We start from the raw sequence: 20,409 nt of genomic DNA on the forward strand, positions 1-20,409 counted from the left end.
ATCATTTAGAAGCCATCCAATTATCAAAAAAGAATGTTTTATTAACGTTCCTGAACATTCAAACTCACCTCTCCAAAGAGTAAAAAAAAATTATTTCGCAGATCCAGCAGCAAAAAGACTCTCTTGACACCAATATCACATGAAACTATAAAAGTCACTACATTCAAAATAAGTGCCATTGAACAGGAACTCCAAGGGATTCAAAAAGAGGCTTCAGGTAAGAAAAAGTAGATATGGCTAACAAAGCGGTAATGCTTTTCCCCCATTTACAAATTTTGGTGTGGACCCAACAGGAGACCCATCTTGCCTTTGAGGTTTCAATTTCTTATGGTACAACATGTTTATGAGCCAACTCACGGGAAATCTGAGAAAATGATTGTTTGGGGAAAGAAAGACTACTGGAAACCCTCACCTCCATTACCGAATAAAGTTTACACTAAATATCCAATTTAATTTATACAAAGCATAATCCAAGAAAGCTTTTTTTTTTTTTTTTTTTGAAACGGAGCCTCACTCTGTCCTCTGTCACCCCGGCTGGAGTGCAGTGGCGCGATCTTGGCTCACTGCAGCCTCCGCCTCCTGGGTTCAAGTGATTCTCCTGCCTCAGCCTCCTGAGTAGCTGGGATTACAGGCATGCGCCACCACACCCAGCTAATTTTTCTATTTTCAGTAGAGACGGGGTTTCACTATGTTGGTGAGGCTGGTCTCGAATTCCTGACCTCGTGATCCGCCCACCTCTGCCTCCCAAAGTCCTGGGATTACAGGCATGAGCCACCGCACCCGGCCAACTTTTTTGTTTGTTTGTTTGTTTGTTTGTTTGAGACGGAGTCTCGCTCTGTCCCCCAGGCTGGAGTGCAGTGGCGTGATCTCGGCTCACTGCAACCTCCGCCTCCCAGGTTCAAGCCATTCTCCTGCCTCAGGCTCCAGAGTAGCTGGGACTACAGGCGCCTGCCACCACGCCCAGCTAATTTTTTTGTATTTTTAGTAGAGACGGGGTTTCATCATATTAGCCAGGATGGTCTCGATCTCCTGACCTCGTGATCCGCCCGCCTCGGCCTCCCAAAGTGCTGGGATTACAGGTGTGAGCCACCGCGCCCAGCCAACTTTTTTTTTAAGTATAGAAAATTTTACAGGTTGGGCGCGGTGGCAGGCGCCTATAATCCCAGCTGCTCGGGGGGCTGAGACAGGAAAATCGCTTGAACTTGGCCAAGAGGCGGAGGTTGCAGTGAGCCGAGATCGCAGCAATGCACTCCAGCCTGGGTGACAGAGCGAGACTCCATCTCAAAAAAAAAAAAAAAAAAAAGAGGTGTAGATTTCTCAGAACTGAGGTTCCCTCCCCTTTTTAGACTATATAGGGTAACTTACAAACATTGCCAGGGCATTGGTATACTGTCATGGCGCTGGCGGGAGTTAGCATGCTAATGCATTATAATTAGCGTATAATGAGCAGTGAGGATGACCACAGGTCACTTTCATCACCATCTTGGTTTTGGTGCGTTTTAGCCAGCTTCTTTACTGCGTCCTGTTTTATCAGCAGGGTCTTTGTGACCTACATCTTGTGCCAACCTCCTGTCTCATCCTGTGACTAAGAATGCCTAACCTGGGAATGCAGCCGAGTATTTCTCAGCCTTACTTTATCCAGCCCATTTTCTTTTTTTTTTTTTTTTTTTTTTTGAGACGGAGTCTTGCTCTGTCCCCCAGGCTGGGGTGCAGTGGCGCGATCTCGGCTCACTGCAAGCTCCGCCTCCCGGGTTCACGCCATTCTCCTGCCTCAGCCTCCCGAGTAGCTGGGACTACAGGCGCCCGCTACCACGCCTGGCTAATTTTTTGTATTTTTTAGTAGAGACGGGGTTTCACCGTGTTAGCCAGGATGGTCTCGATCTCCTGACCTCGTGATCCGCCCGCCTCGGCCTCCCAAAGTGCTGGGATTACAGGCGTGAGCCACCGCGCCCGGCTATCCAGCCCATTTTCAAGATGGAGTCGCTCTGATTCCAATGCCACTGACAATGATAAGCACTTGCCAGCAAAGAGGTGAACTCATGGATTTAAGGCACTTGAAATATCTCAGTGTAAAAGCACCCTGTGCATGTAGCAGGACGAGCCGCAGACAAAACCTCTCAGACACCGAGTTGCAGAAGGAAGGGCTTTATTCAGCTGGGAGCATTGGCCAGCTACTGTCTCAAAATCTGAACTCCCGGAGTGCACAGTTTCTGTCCCTTTTAAGGGCTCACAACACTAAAGATTTCACATGAAAGGGTCGTGATTGATTTGAGCAAGCAAGGGGTATGTGACAGGGGCTGCATGCACCGGTGGTCAGGGAGGAACAGAACAGGGCAGGGAGTTTCGCAATGTTCTTCTATACAATCTAAGGAATCTATGAATAACATTGGCTTCTAAATCATAAGTTGATTTTTAACTACTGGGTTTAGGCCAGGCGGGCCTAGGCCTGGTTTCGGGCCTGGCGCGGGGTTGCCTGTCTTTGGTTTTACTTCCTTGTTGTTTTTACTGAATATAAAACAATGTGAGAGGGTCTCTCTCTTCTCTCATGCATACATACTCCATGTTTGAACACCGCAGCCATTGTCCTGTAACATAATAGCATTTGTCTCATTAGCTTTTTGATGTTGATATCAGATTTCTAGAGGAATCTGTAGTATTAAAGATATAAATAAAAGTGTTGCTAATGGGCTGAGAACGGTGGTTCACGCCTGTAATCCTAGCACTTCGGTAGACCATTGCAGGCGGATCACTTGAGGCCAGAAGTTCGAGACCAGCCTGGCCAAAATGAGGAAACCCCGTCTCTACTAAAAATACAAAAATTAGCAGGGTATGGTGGCACACGCCTGTAATCCCAGCTACTAGGATGGTTGAGGCACGAGAATCGCTTGAACCCGGGAGGCATAGGCTGCAGTGAGCCAAGATCACACCACTGCACCCCAGCCTGAGTGACAGAGAGAACTATGTCTTAAAAAAAAAGACAAAAAAAAAAAAAAAAAAAAAAAAAGGAAGAAGCCGAGCATCACAAATTCTGAAATAAGAAGTCTCCAAACACGCGGGCAATCAGTTGCACACAGTACCCCCAGAAATGTGCGTATGGCCTCTTCTAAGATGGGAGACCCTCCTCCGCATCTGGACCTGGAGTCGCCATTTCCTAGCGCCCCTCGCAGTGGAGCTTGCCCCTTTCTTCGGAAAGTCGGAAGAAAGCCACCTTAAGCGCTGCCCATGTCTGGGAACTACATTACCCAGAATCCGCCCTGCGAAATGGAAACGTGGCTGAGCCAATGAAGCTTCAGAGAAGCCGTGCCATTGCCGGGGCACGTAAAGTCAAGCCAGGACTTCCGGCGTCCTAGCCGTGGCAGCCATTTTGGCCTGTCAGGTCCATCCGGCGATGCTGGGTCTGGACGAGCTCGGGAGGAGTGGTTGTGGCCATTGCACACAGGCGGATCTGTGGCTCGGCGACGCCGCTGGTCGCGACCCGGGACAGGACAACGACAGGAACACCGCCGAGCCCGCGTTCCCCCCCCGCCCAGAGTCATGGCGGCAGCAGCCGCTCTGAGGGCCCCTGCTCAGGTGAGCGCTGCGACCTCTGGGCCTTACCCACCCTACCCACCCAGACCCTGAGGCCCCTGATCCTGAGGGCCGCCTCCTCGCGTCCCTGCAGCCCAGGCCTCTGTCAGGGACGGAGAGGCGCCGGCGGGTGGGATCCCTGTTTCCGACACCCAGTTGATGCGGTCGGCAGAGCGAGACTGGCGGAGGGCAAAGGCCTGCAGGCGCGACTGAGGCAGGAGGATGCGGAACACGGGGACATCGTGTGTCTACTGGGAAAGAAGTGTGAGCCGGAGTTATTTCTTTTTTTTTTTCTTTTTGAGACGGAGTCTCACTCTGTCGCCCAGGCTGGAGTGCAGTGGCGCGATCTCGGCTCACGGCAAGCTCCACCTCCCCGGTTCAAGCGATTCTCCTGCCTCAGCCTCCCGAGTAGCTGGGATTACAGGCGTGTGCCACCACGGGGTTTCACCATGTTGGTTAGGCTGGTCTCGAACTCCTGACCTTAGGTGATCCGCCCGCCTCGGCCTCCCAAAGTGCTGGGAATACAGGCGTGAGCCACCGCGCCTGGCCGAGGCGGAGTTGTTTCTTCAGTACCAGGCTGAGGGTTGAACTTTGACTGTGAGGACGCTAAAAGCCATGGACAGTTTTGAACAAAGGAGGAAATCTGTGTTAGAGTTACGATTCCCAAAAGATGTTCGAAGGAAGAACAGAGTTGAAGGCAGTGATGAGGACATTGAGAGGTTGAATCATTGAGAGGTGACATTGAGCACTGGGCCACAAGATTAGAGACTCAGTCTGAGGTCATCTGGCTGCAGGGCCAAAAAAAGCTTACAGAGAAGCCTGAGTCTATCAAATCCGAGCACAGACACATTTGTGAAAGCCCTGCCTTTTGGCACACCTCATGGCTACAGAAGCACTTACAGAATCCACAGTAGGAAGTAGGGGATGCTCTAGTCCTTCACTGGTCCTCATCCTAACCCACATGTCTAGATCTTGGCATCTTTTTTTTTTTTTCGGCGACGGGTTCTCACTCAACACCCAGGCTGGGTTGCGGTGACGCGATCACGGCGCAGCACGGCCTCGACCTCTCCGGGCTCAGGAGAGCCTCTCATCTCAGTCTCCCGAGTAACTGGCTTTTTGTATTTTTAGTAGAGGTGGGGTTTCACGGCCGGGCGCGGTGGCTCACGCCTGTAATCCTAGCACTTTGGGAGGCCGAGGCGGGCGGATCACGAGGTCAGGAGTTTGAGACCATCCTGGCTAACACGGTGAAACCCCTCCTCTACTAAAAATACAAAAAATTAGCCAGGCCTGGTGGCACACACCTGTAGTCCCAACTACTTGGGAGGCTGAGGCAGGAGAATCGCTTGAACCCGGGAGGCAGAGGTTGCAGTGAGCCGAGATCGCGCCACTGCACTCCAGCCTGGGCGACAGAGAAAGACTCCGTCTGAAAAAAAAAAAAAAAAAAAAGAGAGAGAGAGAGAGATGGGGTTTCGCCATGTTGCCCAGGCTAGTCTCGAACCCTTGGGCTCAAGCAGTCCTCTTGCTTCGGCTTCCCAAAGTGCTGGGATGCCAAGCAGGAACTACCGCACCTCCTAGGACACTTAAGTGCCATTTCTCCGGTCCTTCAATCTGGGGATCTTGGAAAAACCTCAAACCCCAAACCTACATCAGTGACATAGGTTATGGGGAGTTGTTGCTATGTCTGTCAACTAATGTAACACATGTGGAGGGTTCACCCAGGAACTGATACTGGGGTGTGCAAATACTTAGAAGTGAAACTAGAGGGGTGAGGTGATGTTACCAATTTCTTAATAGGCGCTGTCTGGTTACTGAGTGGGCAACAGACTGTGGGGTTGAGGGAGGAGGAAGATCAAACTGGAAGCTACTGCCCTAGTCGAGGTGAGGATTAATGGACTAGAGTTGTGGCTTAGGCAATGTGGCTAGATCTGGATTTGTGTTTTTTAGAGAGGCAAGTCAATTTTTTTTTTTTCCCAAGATGGAGTCTGGACCTGTTGCCCAGGCTGGAGTGCAATAGTGGAATCTTGGCTCACTGCAACCTCCGCCTCCTGAGTTCAAGCGATTCTCCTGCCTCAGCCTCCGGAGTAGCTGGGATTACAGGCGCGCGCCTCCACACCCAGCTAATTTTTGTATTTTTAGTAGAGACTAGGTTTCGCCATATTATCCAGGCTGCCTCGAACTCCTGACCTCGTGATCCACCCGCCTTGGCCTCCCAAAGTGCTGGGATTACAGGCTTGAGCCACCATGCCCAGCCCGGCAACTCAATTTTTAAATGTGAACAGTGAGAGCTTGAGAGGATTCAGGAAACACCCCTGGGTTTTTGATCTTAGCAGCTGTAGCAATGGGAGCTGCATCAACTGAGATGAGCAAGTTGATAGCAGGTGTAATATTCACTGAGGCTATCAGGAGGTTTGTTTTGGCCATTCTGCGTGGAAAAAAATACAAATTGCTTTTGCTCTGCTCTCCCCCACAACAATCAACACAGAGTACTTCTGTGACTAGATAATGTGTGGATGGTTTTCCTCATACACCAAGTAGTTCTGCAGTGGACATCAGATCCCACAGGGTGAAGTCTCAGTCCCAGGGGACTGTCCGCCAACCCCTTTCGATGCCAATCACAAGCCCCAGGAATTTTTTTTTTTTTTTTTTTACCTGTCCTTTGACTGACTTGCTAAAAATCAGGTTCCCATGACCCCTTCCTCGGCTTCCATTAAATTGCTAGAGCCAGTCACAGAACCTCAGGAGACGCTTTAATTTGCCAGTTTATTTTAAAGAGTATTTATTACAAAGGTTACAGATGAAGAGATGCATAAGGGGAAGCGACCCAGAGCTTTTATGATCTTCAGGCACACCACCGTCCAGGAACTTCCATGTGTTTGGCTATTTGGAAGCTCCCCAGACCCTGTCTTTATGGGGTTTTATGGAGGCTTTATTACATAGGCATGATTAATTAAATCATTGGCCCATGCTGATCAGCTTAACCTTTGGCCCCCTCTCCCCTTTCTGGAGATTGGGGTATGGGGCTGAACTTCCCAGACCTCGAATCCTGACATAGTCTCTTTTCCCTGACCGGTCTCCATCCTGAAGTTATCTAGGGGTTTCCAACCATCAGTCAACTCATTGCCATTCAAAGTCACTTATAAATTTGAGAATATCATGAATTTTAGGAGTTGCATGCCAGAAAAGGAGATGACCAAATATATATTTCACAATATCACACCCATATTAAGATTCTGAAATGTATTAGATACTACTTAGTGGAGCTATTAAATGGGCAGCTGGACACATAGATGCAAATATCTGGGGAAGCGTTGATATTGGAGGTATCTAATATATGGTAACTACTGTGTGGACTGAAATGATTGAGTCATGGCTCACATTTGGAAGGCAGAACCTTCAGATTATGTTGATGACACCATTGGACAGGAAGTGGAGTTTGGGTTTCCTGCTTGTGTACCTGGTGATGGTATTGGATTTGAGAAACACAGGTAAGGGAGGTAAATGGCCATGAAGGGAGGATACAGCTGTTTCTTCTTCTTTTTTTTTTTTTTTTTTTTTTTGAGACAGTTTTGCTTTGTCGCCCAGACTAGAGTGCCGTGGTGCAATCTCGGCTCACTGCAACCTCCGCCTCCCGGGTTCAAGTGATTCTTCTGCCTCAGCCTCCCGAGTAGCTGGGATTATAGGTGCCTGCCACCATGCCTGGCTAATTTTTGTATTTTTAGTACAGACAGGGTTTCACCATCTTGGCTAGGCTGGAAAGGGAGGATACATCTGACAGACTAGTTTGGCAAGTGACATAATGCTTCCAAGGAATGAATAGACTTGAGATGCATGCTGACGCATAGGAGTAGCTGAGGGAAGATGACACTCAGGCCGGAGCTTGTGTTTATTGGCCACTTTGTGGCCTTACCAAGATTTTGAGATGACTTTAGTGTGGCCTGGGGTGTTTGATTCAGCCTGGTGGATGTGGAGGCAAATATGGTCACCTTGTGAGAGTCACTATGCATGAGATTGATGACCAGTGGTTCTGGGCTTTGAATGGGGTTAGGTGGACAGAAGAAAGTCATAGTTGCCGGGCATAGTGGCTCACACCTGTGATCCCAGCACTGTGGGAGGCCAAGGTGGGCAGATCACGTGAGGCCGGGGGTTCGAGATCAGCGTCGCCAACATGATGAAAGCCCATCTCTACTAAAAATACAAAAAAAGTAGCTGACATGGTAGCAGGCACCTGTAATACCAGATATTCGGGGGCTGAGACAGGAGAATCGCTTGAACCTGGGAGGCAGAGGTTGCAGTGAACCGAGATTGTGTCATTGCACTCTAGCCTGGGTGACAAGAGTGAAACTCCGTCTCAAAAAAAAAAAAAAAAAAAGTCAGCCGGGCGCGGTGGCTCACACCTGTAATCCCAGCACTTTCGGAGGCCGAGGTGGGCGGATCACTTGAGGTCGGGAGTTGGAGACCAGCCTGACCAACATGGAGAAACCCCGTCTCTACTAAAAAATATAAAATTAGCCAGGCGTGGTGGCTAATGCCTCTAATCCCAGCTACTCGGGAGGCTGAGGCAGGAGAATCACTTGAACCTGGGAGGTGGAGGTTGCAGTGAGCCGAGATCGCGCCATTGCACTCCAGCCTGGGCAACAAGAGTGAAACTCCATCTCAAAAATATAAATAAATAAATAAAAAGTCATAGTTTCTGAGGATAGCAAATGCAGCACAGAAGTGGAATAGAACCATAAATATCTGAAAATGCTAGTGGTTCTTTTTGTCTGTGGATTTATGCATGGAGGGCTTCATAGAATGATTTGGGGCTACCATTGCTATTGAGAAACATTGGAATTCTGTGGTAATTTTGGATTCCTTTTTAATTTACCAAGACTACTGTGGATGATGTCAGCCACATTATGGTGTAAGCCCTAAAGTTAAGGTCAGTATCATGTGCTACCTTCATGTCTGGTGATACCAGTACTACCTCTAATGGTCTGAGTGCAAATCCCCCTCCCCACTCTGCTCTTTGGGATAATGTGTCCTAGCCTAACTACCCTTTTAATCAAGAGGACTAGACAGAGTTCCTGGTTATTATTTATTTGTAGCAGGTTTCAGTTTCTTTTTTTCTTTTTTTTTTTTTTTGAGACGGAGTCTCGCTCTGTCGCCCAGGCTGGAGTACAGTGGCGGATCTCAGCTCACTGCAAGCTCCGCCTCCTGGGTTCATGATTCTCCCGCCTCAGCCTCCTGAGTACCTGGGACTACAGGCACCCGCCACCACGCCCGGCTAATTTTTGTATTTTTAGTAGAGACGGGGTTTCACCATGTTAGCCAGGATGGTCTCGATCTCCTGACCTCGTGATCTGCCCACCTCGGCCTCCCAAAGTGCAGGGATTATAGGCGTGGGCGTGAGCCACCGCACCCAATGCAGGTTTCAATTTCATTTCTACCCACAGAGTTACTCAAGCCAGTTGCAGCTGGGTGTGGTATCGCACACCTGTGGTCCCAGCTACTCAGGAGGCTGAGATGGGAGGATTGCTGGAACCCAGGAAGTTCAGGCTGCAGTGAGCTGTGATTGTGCCACTATGCTCCAGCAGGAGTGACAGAACAAGACCCTGTCTCAAAAATTAAAAATAAAAACAAGCCAGTTGCATTCTTTTACGGGAATCAGGGACTATCACACCCTCTTGATTGAGCAAAGCTTACATACCACAATCCCTGGTTGCTCTTTTTTTTTTTTTTTTTTTTTTTGAGACAGGGTCTTGCTCCGTTGCCCAGGCTGGAGTGCAGTGGTGCCATCTGGGCTCACTGCAACCTCCATCTCCTGGGTTCAAATGATTCTCCTGTCTCAGGCTCCTGAGTAGCTGGGACTACAGGTGCATGCCACCACACCCAGCCAATTTTTGTATTTTAGTAGAGACGGGGTTTCACCTTGTTGGTCAGGCTGGTCTCGAACTCCTGACCTCAGGTGATCCACCCGCCTCGGCGTCCCGAATTACTGGGATTACAGGCGTGCGCCACCGTGCCCGGCCACTCTCTCTTATGCATAGTGCAACCGCCATGTGGCTCTCTGTGGTGAGTGGTGTCCTCTTCTCTCAAGCGCTGAGCATATTTGATTAATGAACTTTCTTGATGACTTGTGTTCAGCGTCAGGTGTTGTGTTTGGCCATCATCATAACCCTAGGGTGAAACTCCTACTCTTTACCAGTAGAAGAAAGGGGGATTAAAATACTGTAACTTCTGGCAAGACCAGAGAGAGGCCTATAGTGTGGGCAGTTAGGTGGTGGTGGCAATTGGCATGTGTCTGTGGTGTCCAAAGATGGGAAGGATGTGTACGTACATAAGGATTATGTTTGAAAGGCCTCAGGCACTGCACTGGGATTCATGTGACCTTTGCTGTACCAGGGGAATTGCTAGAAAGGAGAGGATGGAACCCTTTATTTCAGGACCACAGCATAGATACCTGTGTGCTTATCTGCCTCTTGTTGCTGACGGCTATGTGTCATGATTAATGGTCCCATGAGGACACAGTGGCACTAGTGGGCAAAATTTCTCCTCTGAGTTGGGGATCCTGGGAGGAGGAGGATGGGCAAGGGTAGATATGTTGGGGAAGTGGACTGTGGGTCTTCAGCATAGGGGCCATTTGTGGTTTCATCTATCCCCATCATAACAGAGCAGTGTGACCTTTGAAGATGTGGCTGTAAACTTTTCCCTGGAGGAATGGAGTCTTCTTAATGAGGCTCAGAGATGCCTGTACCGTGACGTGATGCTGGAGACCTTGACACTTATATCCTCCCTGGGTAAGGTACTCATATTCACCTGTGACCTGAGTTAGTCTGTGCCCCTCACCTTTATGCCTTATCTCTTTCTCACACCAGGACCATGGACACAGCTTCATTCTCCAGTTCTCTGGAGAGGTTCTGTTGTTGGTTGGACTGAGGTGTACGTACTGCCCTCTCCTTTCCTTGAGCAGGCCCAACCTGCTTTGTTGCAGGCTTCCAGGGAAGGAGTCAGGGTCAGGAGTCTTAAAGTCACCCTAATGCCTCCCACCTTGGTTGTCCTCTGCCTGTCTGGGTGACTGTGCAGATCCAAGGCTTCTGTTTGTCTCAAGTTCCGTTTCCCTCCTTTAGCTCACATTTGTTCATGCTACGAATTGTCGTCACTGATGTGGTCATTATGTACATGAACCACAACCTATTCTTGCAATACCCTACTTCAAAATTCTTTTTGTAGTATTTCATCAGGCACAATAACACCTGTCATCCCAGCTCTTCAGAGGCTACTCGGAGCCCAGGAGTTTGAGGCCAGCCTGGCCAACATAGCAGGTTCTCATCTCTAAAAATATATAGGAAGGAATTCTTTTTGTAATATTTAGTTTCTTTTCCTGTGGAATATCAAATGCAGAGTTGTTCTGAGCCAGCATTGGCTGTTCGTCTGTCCTATTTTTCCCTTAGTACTTACATTATCGAGTTTCCATGTAGTTGCTCATCTTGGTGGTGAAATGAAGAGCCCGTGGTTGTCCCTAACATGTAAATGAGTCCAGCCTTAGCAAGGACTTGGGGCAGCTTGGTTCTGAAGAATAGCATGTGAGTAAGGTCATGACATCAGGGCTCTATTCAAATTATGCCATAGACCTCTTCTATTTGACTAGTATTTTCATGCCAATAGAAGTAGCCCCACTTTATGTCTTTCCTTCCCCATTCTTGAGAGTGCCAGTTTATTAGTCCTACACCTTGTTGCTTCTGCTATTACATCCAGCCCAGGACTAATTTTCATATATCTGGACTCCACGTCTCACCTATTTTTCTCACGGCTCTGTCTGCAGTGGTCTTCAATATTGGCTCATGTATTTTGTATTATGAAGTATATACCCATTCTTTTTTTTTTTTTTTTTTTTTTTGAGATGGAGTTTCGCTCTTGTTTCCCAGGTTGGAGTGCAATAGTGCGATCTCGGCTCACTGCAACCTCCGCCTCCCAGGTTCAAGTGATTCTCTGGCCTCAGCCTCCTGACTAACTAGGATTACAGGGGCCCACCACCACGCCCGGCTAATTTTTGGGGTATTTTTAGTAAAGATAGGGTTTTACCATGCTGGCAAGGCTGGTCTTGAACTGACCTCAGGTGATCCACGCCCCTCAACTTCCCAAAGTGCTGGGATTACAGGTGTGAGCCACCGCGCCCAGCCTCTATGGAGTATATAATCTTTTTTTTTTTTTTTCTTGAGACAGTTTGCTCTGTTGCCCACGCTGGAGTGCAGTGGCACAGTCTAGGCTCACTGCAACCTCCGCCTCCCAGGTTCAAGCAAGTCTCCTGCCTCAGCCTCCCGAGTAGCTGGGATTACAGGTGCATGCCACCACACCTGGCTAACTTTTATTTTTAGTAGAGACGGGGTTTTGCCATGTTGGCTGTTGACCAGGCTGGTCTCAAACCCCTGACCTTGTGATCCACCCGCCTTGGCCTCGCAAAGTGCTGGGATTAGAGGCATGAGCCACGGTTCTCGGCCACGTATATACCTATTCTTAACAGTCCCTGACCAAAGGATGTTGTGCTCTAGTCATGTTGGGGGGGGCCTGGACATATTATTTATATAGTACTCACATGTCATCAGCAAATAAGGTTCCACAGGCAAGTTGTTTGCAAATGAAGGAGTTATAGACCCTGCCTTTATTCTGTCTGTTGCCTCATTTAGTCATGCCCTTGACAATATGAGGCCTTCTATATCTGTGATAATGCTAAGCAGCCCCAACCTCAACCTGAACCCAACTCCCTGTTTGTGCAAATAATTCCATAGACTAGTTTTTTGGTTTGTCAGATACTCTTGTGGGTAGGCTGCATACTCAACAAAGTCAACATGTACCTCACCAGCATTTCTTTGCTTTTAGGTTGTTGGCATGGAGGGGAAGATGAGGCAGCACCTTCTAAGCAGAGCACGTGTATACATATATACAAAGACCAGGGAGGTCATAGTGGAGAAAGGCCTTATGAGTGTGGGGAATATAGGAAATTATTTAAGAACAAGTCCTGCCTCACTGAACCCAGAAGAGATCACAAACACAGGAATGTTCGCACTGGAGAAAGGCCTTATGAGTGCAGCAAATATGGGAAATTATTTCACCAAAAGCCTACACTCCATATTCATGAGAGATTTCATACTGGGCAAAAGACCTATGAGTGCAGTGAGTGTGGAAAATCATTTCACCAAAGCTCTTCACTCTTGCAGCATCAGACACTTCACACTAGAGAAAGGCCTTATGAGTGTATTGAATGTGGGAAAGCCTTTACTGAAAAGTCCAGTCTCATTAACCACAGGAAAGTTCACTCTGGAGCAAAGCGTTATAAATGCAATGAATGTGGGAAGTCCTTTGCTTATACATCTAGTCTCATTAAACACAGGAGGATTCACACTGGAGAGAGGCCTTATGAGTGCAGTGAATGTGGGAGATCCTTTGCTGAAAACTCCAGTCTTATTAAACACTTGAGAGTTCACACAGGAGAAAGGCCTTATGAATGCGTTGAGTGTGGAAAATCATTTCGCCGAAGCTCTTCACTCTTGCAGCATCAGAGAGTTCACACTAGAGAAAGGCCTTATGAATGTAGTGAATGTGGGAAATCCTTTAGCTTAAGGTCCAACCTCATTCACCATCAGCGAGTTCATACTGGAGAAAGGCATGAGTGTGGGCAGTGTGGGAAATCCTTTAGCCGAAAATCTAGCCTTATTATACATCTGAGAGTTCACACTGGAGAAAGGCCTTATGAGTGCAGTGACTGTGGGAAATCCTTTGCTGAAAACTCCAGCCTTATTAAACACTTGAGAGTTCACACTGGAGAAAGGCCATATGAATGCATTGATTGTGGAAAATCATTTCGCCACAGTTCTTCGTTCCGTCGCCATCAGAGAGTTCATACTGGAATGAGGCCTTATAAGTGAAGCAAATTTTGGAAATTCTCTTGCCCAGGCTTTTTGCTCCTTCAAGGCCAGAGAGTTCACACCGGATCAAGGTGTTATGAGTGTGACAAATGGGGAATATTCTTTAGCTAGAACGCTAGCTTCTTTACATAAAAGAGTGCTCCCACTGAAGAAGTGCCTTTTGAGTGCAATGAATGTGAGAAAGCCTTCAGCCCTCTCATTGGTTACCACAATATTTACATGAGGAAAATACCACAGATGTGGAGGTAATATTATTTTTTCTTCATTATAACACTGGAGGAAACCCCTTATGAGGATGCCATCTGCCTAAATTGAATGTCATACATCAAATAGCTGCATACATTCCAGGTATGTGGGAACTGCATAGTATTTTTCGACCTGCCCAGGTCTCTTGCTAGACTTCTGTGACTTACAGTTCTCTTCTAAAAAGCATTTCACCTTTACCACTTGGCAGGTGCCCACAGTACATCATTCGCCTAACTCATCATGATCCAGAAGTAACTTTGATTTTGTTTCATTCAACAGAGGGATTTTTTAGTATCCTCAGCACTCATTCTATTCTCATTTCTTTCTCTCCAATGAGTTAGGCCATGAACCTGACTCATTTTTGGCACAGAGGACTCTTCTGATAACTTGAAAAAATGGACTACCTTTTTCAGGGATCTTTTGGATCTCACAGAATTCTTAAGATGGAATTTTCCAGCCTGCCAGTCATGAATCTCAGACAGTCTGCCACCTATTGCCCTGATTTGTGTTATAATAAAGGCCTTGTTGCTTAAGACACCTTCAGTCTTTGCAGGAGGGCATGGAAGCTCCAAGTGCTTTTCTCATGCTTTACCCTATGCATCTCTTTATCTGCATCTTTTGTACTATTTATAATTAACCAGTAAGTTATTTTCCCTGAGTTTTATGTGCCATTCTATCAAATTAGTCAAATCCAGTTGGGGGGTCCACGGGATTTGTGGTTTATAGCTCATCAGTCAAAAGCAGAGGCTCTGGGGCTTTGATTGTCATCAGAAATGGGAGCCTCAGTCTTGGTGACTGAGTCCTCAAACTGGGGGATGTGATGCTATCTGCAGGTAGATAATGACTGAGTTGAACTGGAGGACCCCCAGCTTGTGTCCACGGGAGGATTGCTTGGTGTGTGTGGAAAACACCCTGCACATCTGGTCACAGAATTATTCCATATTGATTGTTGTTGTGTTGTGTGACAGACAATAGAGGAAAAGTTTATTTTTTTCTACACATATGCTGTGGCTTCCCTTCTATTATTCCATATCTTTCAACTCCTGCCATACTATTTCTTTCTCTCCAAGTTTTTGTTCTTCCTCAGAGTTCCCATAAATGGAAAGGATACACACTTCGTTGAAATAAGAATTTCATGTTAGCCAAGTTTTCAGGATAGCCATGAGTTTCACTTAATTATCTGAGAACTTAGAGCTTACTGTCCTCTACTTACTATCCACTGAGACTTAATGTGTTCTTGGCCATCACAGAAACTTTACTAGCTACTTATGCCATTGTCAATGGATAACTCTCTGAATCCACATTAATAACTTTGTAATTAGCTTAGTCCTCAGCTGTTTTTCAGAGATAATCCCCAGTCTTCATGCAGACACTATCACTGCACCTACAGGTGAAATGATAATCACTTCCTAGCAAGGAGGTTGGATCATGGAATACAAGATAATTTCTCAGGAATCAGATGGTCTTGTTCCACACCTGCAGGAATGTCAACATTGCAACCACCATGGCAAATATTGATTTAATAAACAATTACTATTCCCAGATAAGTGTCAAAATCTTAGAAGAAATTGTCATATCTTAGACAATTTAGAAGTGATGGAGGGTGGATGATGAGAAATTATCGCACCACTGCACTCCAGCCTGGGCGACAGAGCAAGACTCTGTCTCAAAAAAAAAAAAAAAAAAAAAGCTTTACTCACATAAAGTGAAGAACAAGAAGACTTTTTTGAGTAGATGTTTAGTGTCCTTATAACATTTTTTGTATATGCATTTTTTTCCTTTTGGGAACATGATTTACAAATGCGAGCTGCAGGGCTATTGCATTAACGTGTTGAATGCAAGAGTTAAAACTTCCTGTCCCATTTAGTGAATGGAAAAATACTTAAGTTACATGAATAAAAATTGTAAATTACAAATAGCAAGATAGTTAAGGATGTAAAACATGTCAATCCCTAAATGTTACTTAATGACATCATGTTTTATAGGTACATTTTATTTTCAGTTACTAGTATTTTATTCCCTTGCTGGAAAGATGTCCAGTGATTCTGAATCAGTACAGGTGTGTGGGATGTCATCTAGAAGTCATAAAATGGCTTATTCAGATTAACCATGTTATGACCACTCACACTCGCTGATACATATCTTCCTGTCACTTCCGTGGAGAGTGAAATTTTCTCTTTTATTTTTTATTCTTTGAGACAGAGTTTCACTCTTGTTGCCCAGGCTGGGGTGCAATGGCGTGATCTCAGCTCACTGCAACCTCCACCTCCCAGGTTCAAGTCATTCTCCTGTCTCAGCCTCTAAGAGTAGCTGGGATTACAGGTGCCCACGACCATGCCCGGATAATTTTTGTATCTTTAGTAGAGACGGGGTTTTGTTATGTTGGCCAGGCTGGTCTCAAACTCCTGACGTCAGATGATCCGCCTGCCTCAGCCTCCTAAAGTGCTGGGAGTACAAGCGTGCGCCACCACGCCCAACCAAAATTTTCTTGATAACACCCTAATTATATTCCCACAAAACCTTTGTAGTCAGAGAAAATCTGTAGTTTATAAAGACAAAGTTTTTAGTAATGAGAGCAGTTTTAGGATCTGTAGGCTCTTGTCTGTATAATTAATACAACATTTCTTAATTCACATATGAAATGTTCTTTTTTGTTTTTTTTTTTTTGGAGACAAAGTTTTGCTCTTGTTGCCCAGGCTGGAGCGCAGTGGCACGATCTCGGCTCCCTGCAACCTCCGCCTCCTGGGTTCAAGCGATTCTCCTGCCTCGGCCTCCTGAGCAGCTGGGATTACAGGTGTCCACCACCACACCCAGCTAATTTTTTGTATATTTAGTAGAGACGAGGTTTCACCATGTTGACCAGGCTGGTCTTGAACTTCTGACCTCAGGTGATCCACCCGCCTCGGCCTCCCAAAGTGCTGGGATTACAGGCGTGAGCCACCGTGCCCGGCCTGTTCTGCTTATATATGACTAAAATTTATGTGAAAATTTCTGTATAAGGCCAGGCTTGGTGGCTCACGCCTGTAATCCCAGCACTTTGGGAGGCCAAGGTGGGTGGATCACCTGAGGTCAGGAGTTTGAGAACAGCCTGACCCACATGGAGAAACCCCATCTGTACTAAAAATACAAAATTAGCTGGGCTTGGTGGCGCATGCCTATAATCCCAGCTACTTGGGAAGGCTGAGGCAGGAGAATCGCTTGAACCTGGGAGGTGGAGTTTGCGGTGAGCCAAGATCATGCTGTTGCACTCCAGCCTGGGCAACAAGAGCAAAATTCCGTCTCAAAAAAAGAAAAAGAAAATTTCTGTACAAAATATTTAGATTTCCTTCCTATTCTCAATATATTAGTGTGCTTTATCATTCTAACTTTTTGGTATTTTGATTATGCTAGTAATTTCTTAGTTTTGTTCAATTTTAATGTGATATATAAATCAATATATTCCCTGATAAATTTTTACATGATTTATATAAATTTGTTGTTGTTGGCCGGGCATGGTGGTTCACACCTGTAATCCCAGCACTTTGGGAGGCTGAGGCAGACAGATCATCTGAAGTCAGGAGTTTGAGACCAGCCTGGCCAACATGGCGAACCGTCTCTACTAAAAATAAAAAATTAGCCGGGTGTGGTGGCATGCACCTGCAGTCCCAGCTACTCGCGAGGCTGAGGCAGGAGAATTGCTTGAACCTGGGAGGTGGAGGTTGCAGTGAGCCAAGATGGCTCCACTGCACTCCAGCCTGGGTGATAGAGTGAAACTCCGTCTCAAATAAATAAATAAATAAATTTGTTGTAGTATATTTTCTCCTTGAATTACTTACTCTAAAACAAGTAACTTTACTAACCTCTACTTGGTCTACCTGGTTAATTAATTCTTTCTTTCTTTTTTTTTTTTTTTGAGACGGAGTCTCACTGTGGCCCAGGCTGAAGTGCAGTGGCACAATCTCAGCTCACTGCAACCTCTGCCTCCCAGGTTCAGGTGATTCTCCTACTTCAGCCTCCCGAGTAGCTGGGATTACAGGTGCCTGCCACCACGCCTGGCTAATTTTTCTATTTTTTGTAGAGATGAGGTTTCACCATTGTTGGCCAGGCTGGTCTTGAACTCCTGACCTCAGGTGATCCAGCCGCCTCGGCCTCCCAAAGTACTGGGATTACAGGCGTGAGCTACCATGCCCAGCCTAATTAATTATTTTTCAAATATCTTTAAACTGATCCAATTCATGATCCTAAAATGCACAGTGGCAAATGCTGTTAGAGTACATTATTCTACATACTGAATCTTCTGTTTCCATAGTTAAGTTTCTGGTTTATTAGGAGACATTTTTTTTTCTTTCCAGAATTTTAATGCAAGTTTTACTTTTTCAAATTAATAAAATGTTAGCAACAGAGAATAACTTGGGAAAACAAGCAGCATTTTTATTTCAATCATTCTTCATTTGAATGCACTAGGAAGCTGGAGAATTTTAGACTCTTAAGAAATGTACTTTAAAGCTAGGCACCATGGCTCTGTAGTCCCAGCTTCTCAGAAAGCTGAAACAGGAGGATTACATGAGCTCGAGTTTGAGTAAGGCCTGGGCGACATACTCTCTTTAAAAAAATTCAGTTCATGCGGGTGCGGTGGCTCACGCCTGTAATCCCAGCACTTTGGGAGGCTGAGGCAGGCGGGTTGCCTGAGCTCAGGAGTTCGAGACCACCCTGGGCGAGACGGTGAAACCCTGTCTCTACTAAAATACAGAAAATTAGCCGGACGAGCCGGCATGCGCCTGTAGACCCAGCTACTCAGGAGGCTGAGGCAGGAGACTTGCTTGAACCCGGGAGGCGGAGGTTGCAGTGAGCCGAGATGTGCTACTGCACTCCAGCCTGGGCGACAGAGTGAGACTCATCTCAAATAAATAAATAAGATAATAAAATCCAGTTCAGTAAAATGTGCCTGATAAAATATAAGTGACTACTGGCCGGGAGCAGTGGCTCACGCCTGTAATCCTAGCACTTTGAGAGGCCAAGGCAGGTGGATCACCTGAGGTCCGGAGTTTGAGACCAGCCGAGTCAACATGGTGAAACCCTGTCTTTACTAAAAAATACAAAAATTAACTGGGTGTGGTGGCACATTCCTGTAATCCTGGCTACTTGGGAGGCTGAGGCAGGAGAATTGCTTGAACCCTCCGGGCGGAGGTTGCAGTGAGCTGAGATCACACCACTGCACTCCAGCCTGGGCGACAGGGCAAGACACCGTCTCAACAAAACATATATAAGTAATGAATGAATATTATGTCAATATTCTAAGTCAGAATGTTACTGTAATACTTTTTAATTCTCATTCCATTTAAAATAACTGGTTAATTTTCAAATCATAATGAAATTTTTACAAATTTATGTGTAGTACAAAGCATGCATATACATTCATATATATTATATGTATATATAGCCTTTAAAAATATTTATGAGCTTTATGCCGGGCGCAGTGGCTCACGCCTGTAATCCTAGCACTTTGGGAGGCGGAGGCGGGCGGATCACGAGGTCAGGAGATCAAGATCATCCTGGCTAACACAGTGAAACCCCGTCTCTACTAAAAATACAAAAAAATTAGCCGGGCATGGTGGGCCGCTGTAGTCCCAGCTACTCGGGAGGCTGAGGCAGGAGAATGGCGTGAACCCGGGAGGCGAAGCTTGCAGTGAGCCGAGATCACGCCACTGCACTCCAGCCTGGGCTACAGAGCCAGACTCCGTTCTAAAAAATATATACACACACACACACACACACACACACACACACACACACACACACACACACTAGCTTTAGCTTCCAGTAGATGCAATTTATGTCTTTATGACCCTATGTAATGAAATGTCCATTTTGATTCGTGGCTCTTGATGGCATCTCAAATGATGTCTTAGATCTGCGAAGAAGCTCAGCATCACAAATTCTGAAATAAGTCTCCAAACACACGGGTAATCGGTTGCACACAGTACCGGCAGAAATGCGCGTATGGCCTCTTCTAAGATGGGGGAGCCTCCTCTGCAACTGGACCTGGAGTTGCCATTTCCTAACGCCCGTCGCGGTGGAGCTTAGCCCCTTCTTCCGAAAGTCAGGTTGGAGGCGGCCTTTAAGCGCCGCGCGTCTCTCGGAACTTAAATATTACCCGGAATCGTCTCTGTGAATTGGAAAGCCCAATGAAGCCTCAGAGAAGCCGCGCCATTGCCGAGGCACATAACGTCACGCAGGGACTTCCTGCGTCCTCGCCGCGGTGGCCATTTTGGCTTGTCAGGACCATCCACCTATGCTGCGTCTGTACCTCTTTGTCAGGACCGAGAGCGCGCGAGAGCAGTGGTTGTGCCCATTGCACACAGGCGGATCTGAGGCTTGGCGACGCCGCTGGTCGCGACCTGGGACAGGACGAGCACAGGAACCGCCTGGCCTGCGTCCCCGCCCGCGCATGAAGTCGTGGCGGCGGCCGCTCAAGTGAGCGCTGCGACCTCCAGGCCTCACCCGCCATCCCCACACAGACCCTGAGACCCCTGACTGTGAGGGGCGCTTCCTCGCGTCCTTGCAGCTCAGGCCTCTGTCAGGGACCTAGAGGCGCCGGCGCGTGGAATCCCTGTTTCCGACACCCGGTTGATGCGGTCGGGAGAGCGAGGCTGGCCGAGGGACCGGCTTAGGCAAAGGCCTGGAGGCACGACTGCGCCAGGAGGATTCGGAA

At 47.0% G+C, this 20,409-nt stretch overlaps 1 protein-coding gene across 2 annotated transcripts; it reads left to right on the top strand.

The window, feature by feature from the left end:
- Window positions 1-160: 160 nt before the first annotated feature.
- On the top strand, window positions 161-14,290 carry ZNF586 (zinc finger protein 586). Of its 2 annotated transcripts, XM_008969724.4 has the most exons (3): window positions 175-3,570; window positions 10,220-10,346; window positions 12,427-14,290. In XM_008969724.4, the coding sequence occupies exons 1-3, from the start codon at window positions 3,535-3,537 to the stop codon at window positions 13,470-13,472; spliced, it is 1,209 nt and encodes a 402-aa protein (XP_008967972.3). In that variant the 5' UTR covers window positions 175-3,534; the 3' UTR covers window positions 13,473-14,290. The 2 variants fall into 2 exon arrangements, with proteins under 2 accessions (XP_008967973.2, XP_008967972.3); XM_008969725.4 differs by lacking the exon at window positions 10,220-10,346 and having other exon boundaries at window positions 161-3,570.
- Window positions 14,291-20,409: the final 6,119 nt, after the last annotated feature.

This window comes from Pan paniscus, chromosome 20, assembly GCF_029289425.2.
Source record: "Pan paniscus chromosome 20, NHGRI_mPanPan1-v2.0_pri, whole genome shotgun sequence".
Taxonomy (NCBI): domain Eukaryota; kingdom Metazoa; phylum Chordata; class Mammalia; order Primates; family Hominidae; genus Pan; species Pan paniscus.

Excerpts from the sequence above, each read along its gene's own strand:
- ZNF586 (XM_008969724.4), top strand. The coding sequence starts at position 3,535 with ATGGCGGCAGCAGCCGCTCTGAGGGCCCCTGCTCAG. Across the intron at positions 3,571-10,219 it reads CTCTGAGGGCCCCTGCTCAG|AGCAGTGTGACCTTTGAAGA; the intron begins GTGAGCGCTGCG and ends CCATCATAACAG. Across the intron at positions 10,347-12,426 it reads GACACTTATATCCTCCCTGG|GTTGTTGGCATGGAGGGGAA; the intron begins GTAAGGTACTCA and ends CTTTGCTTTTAG.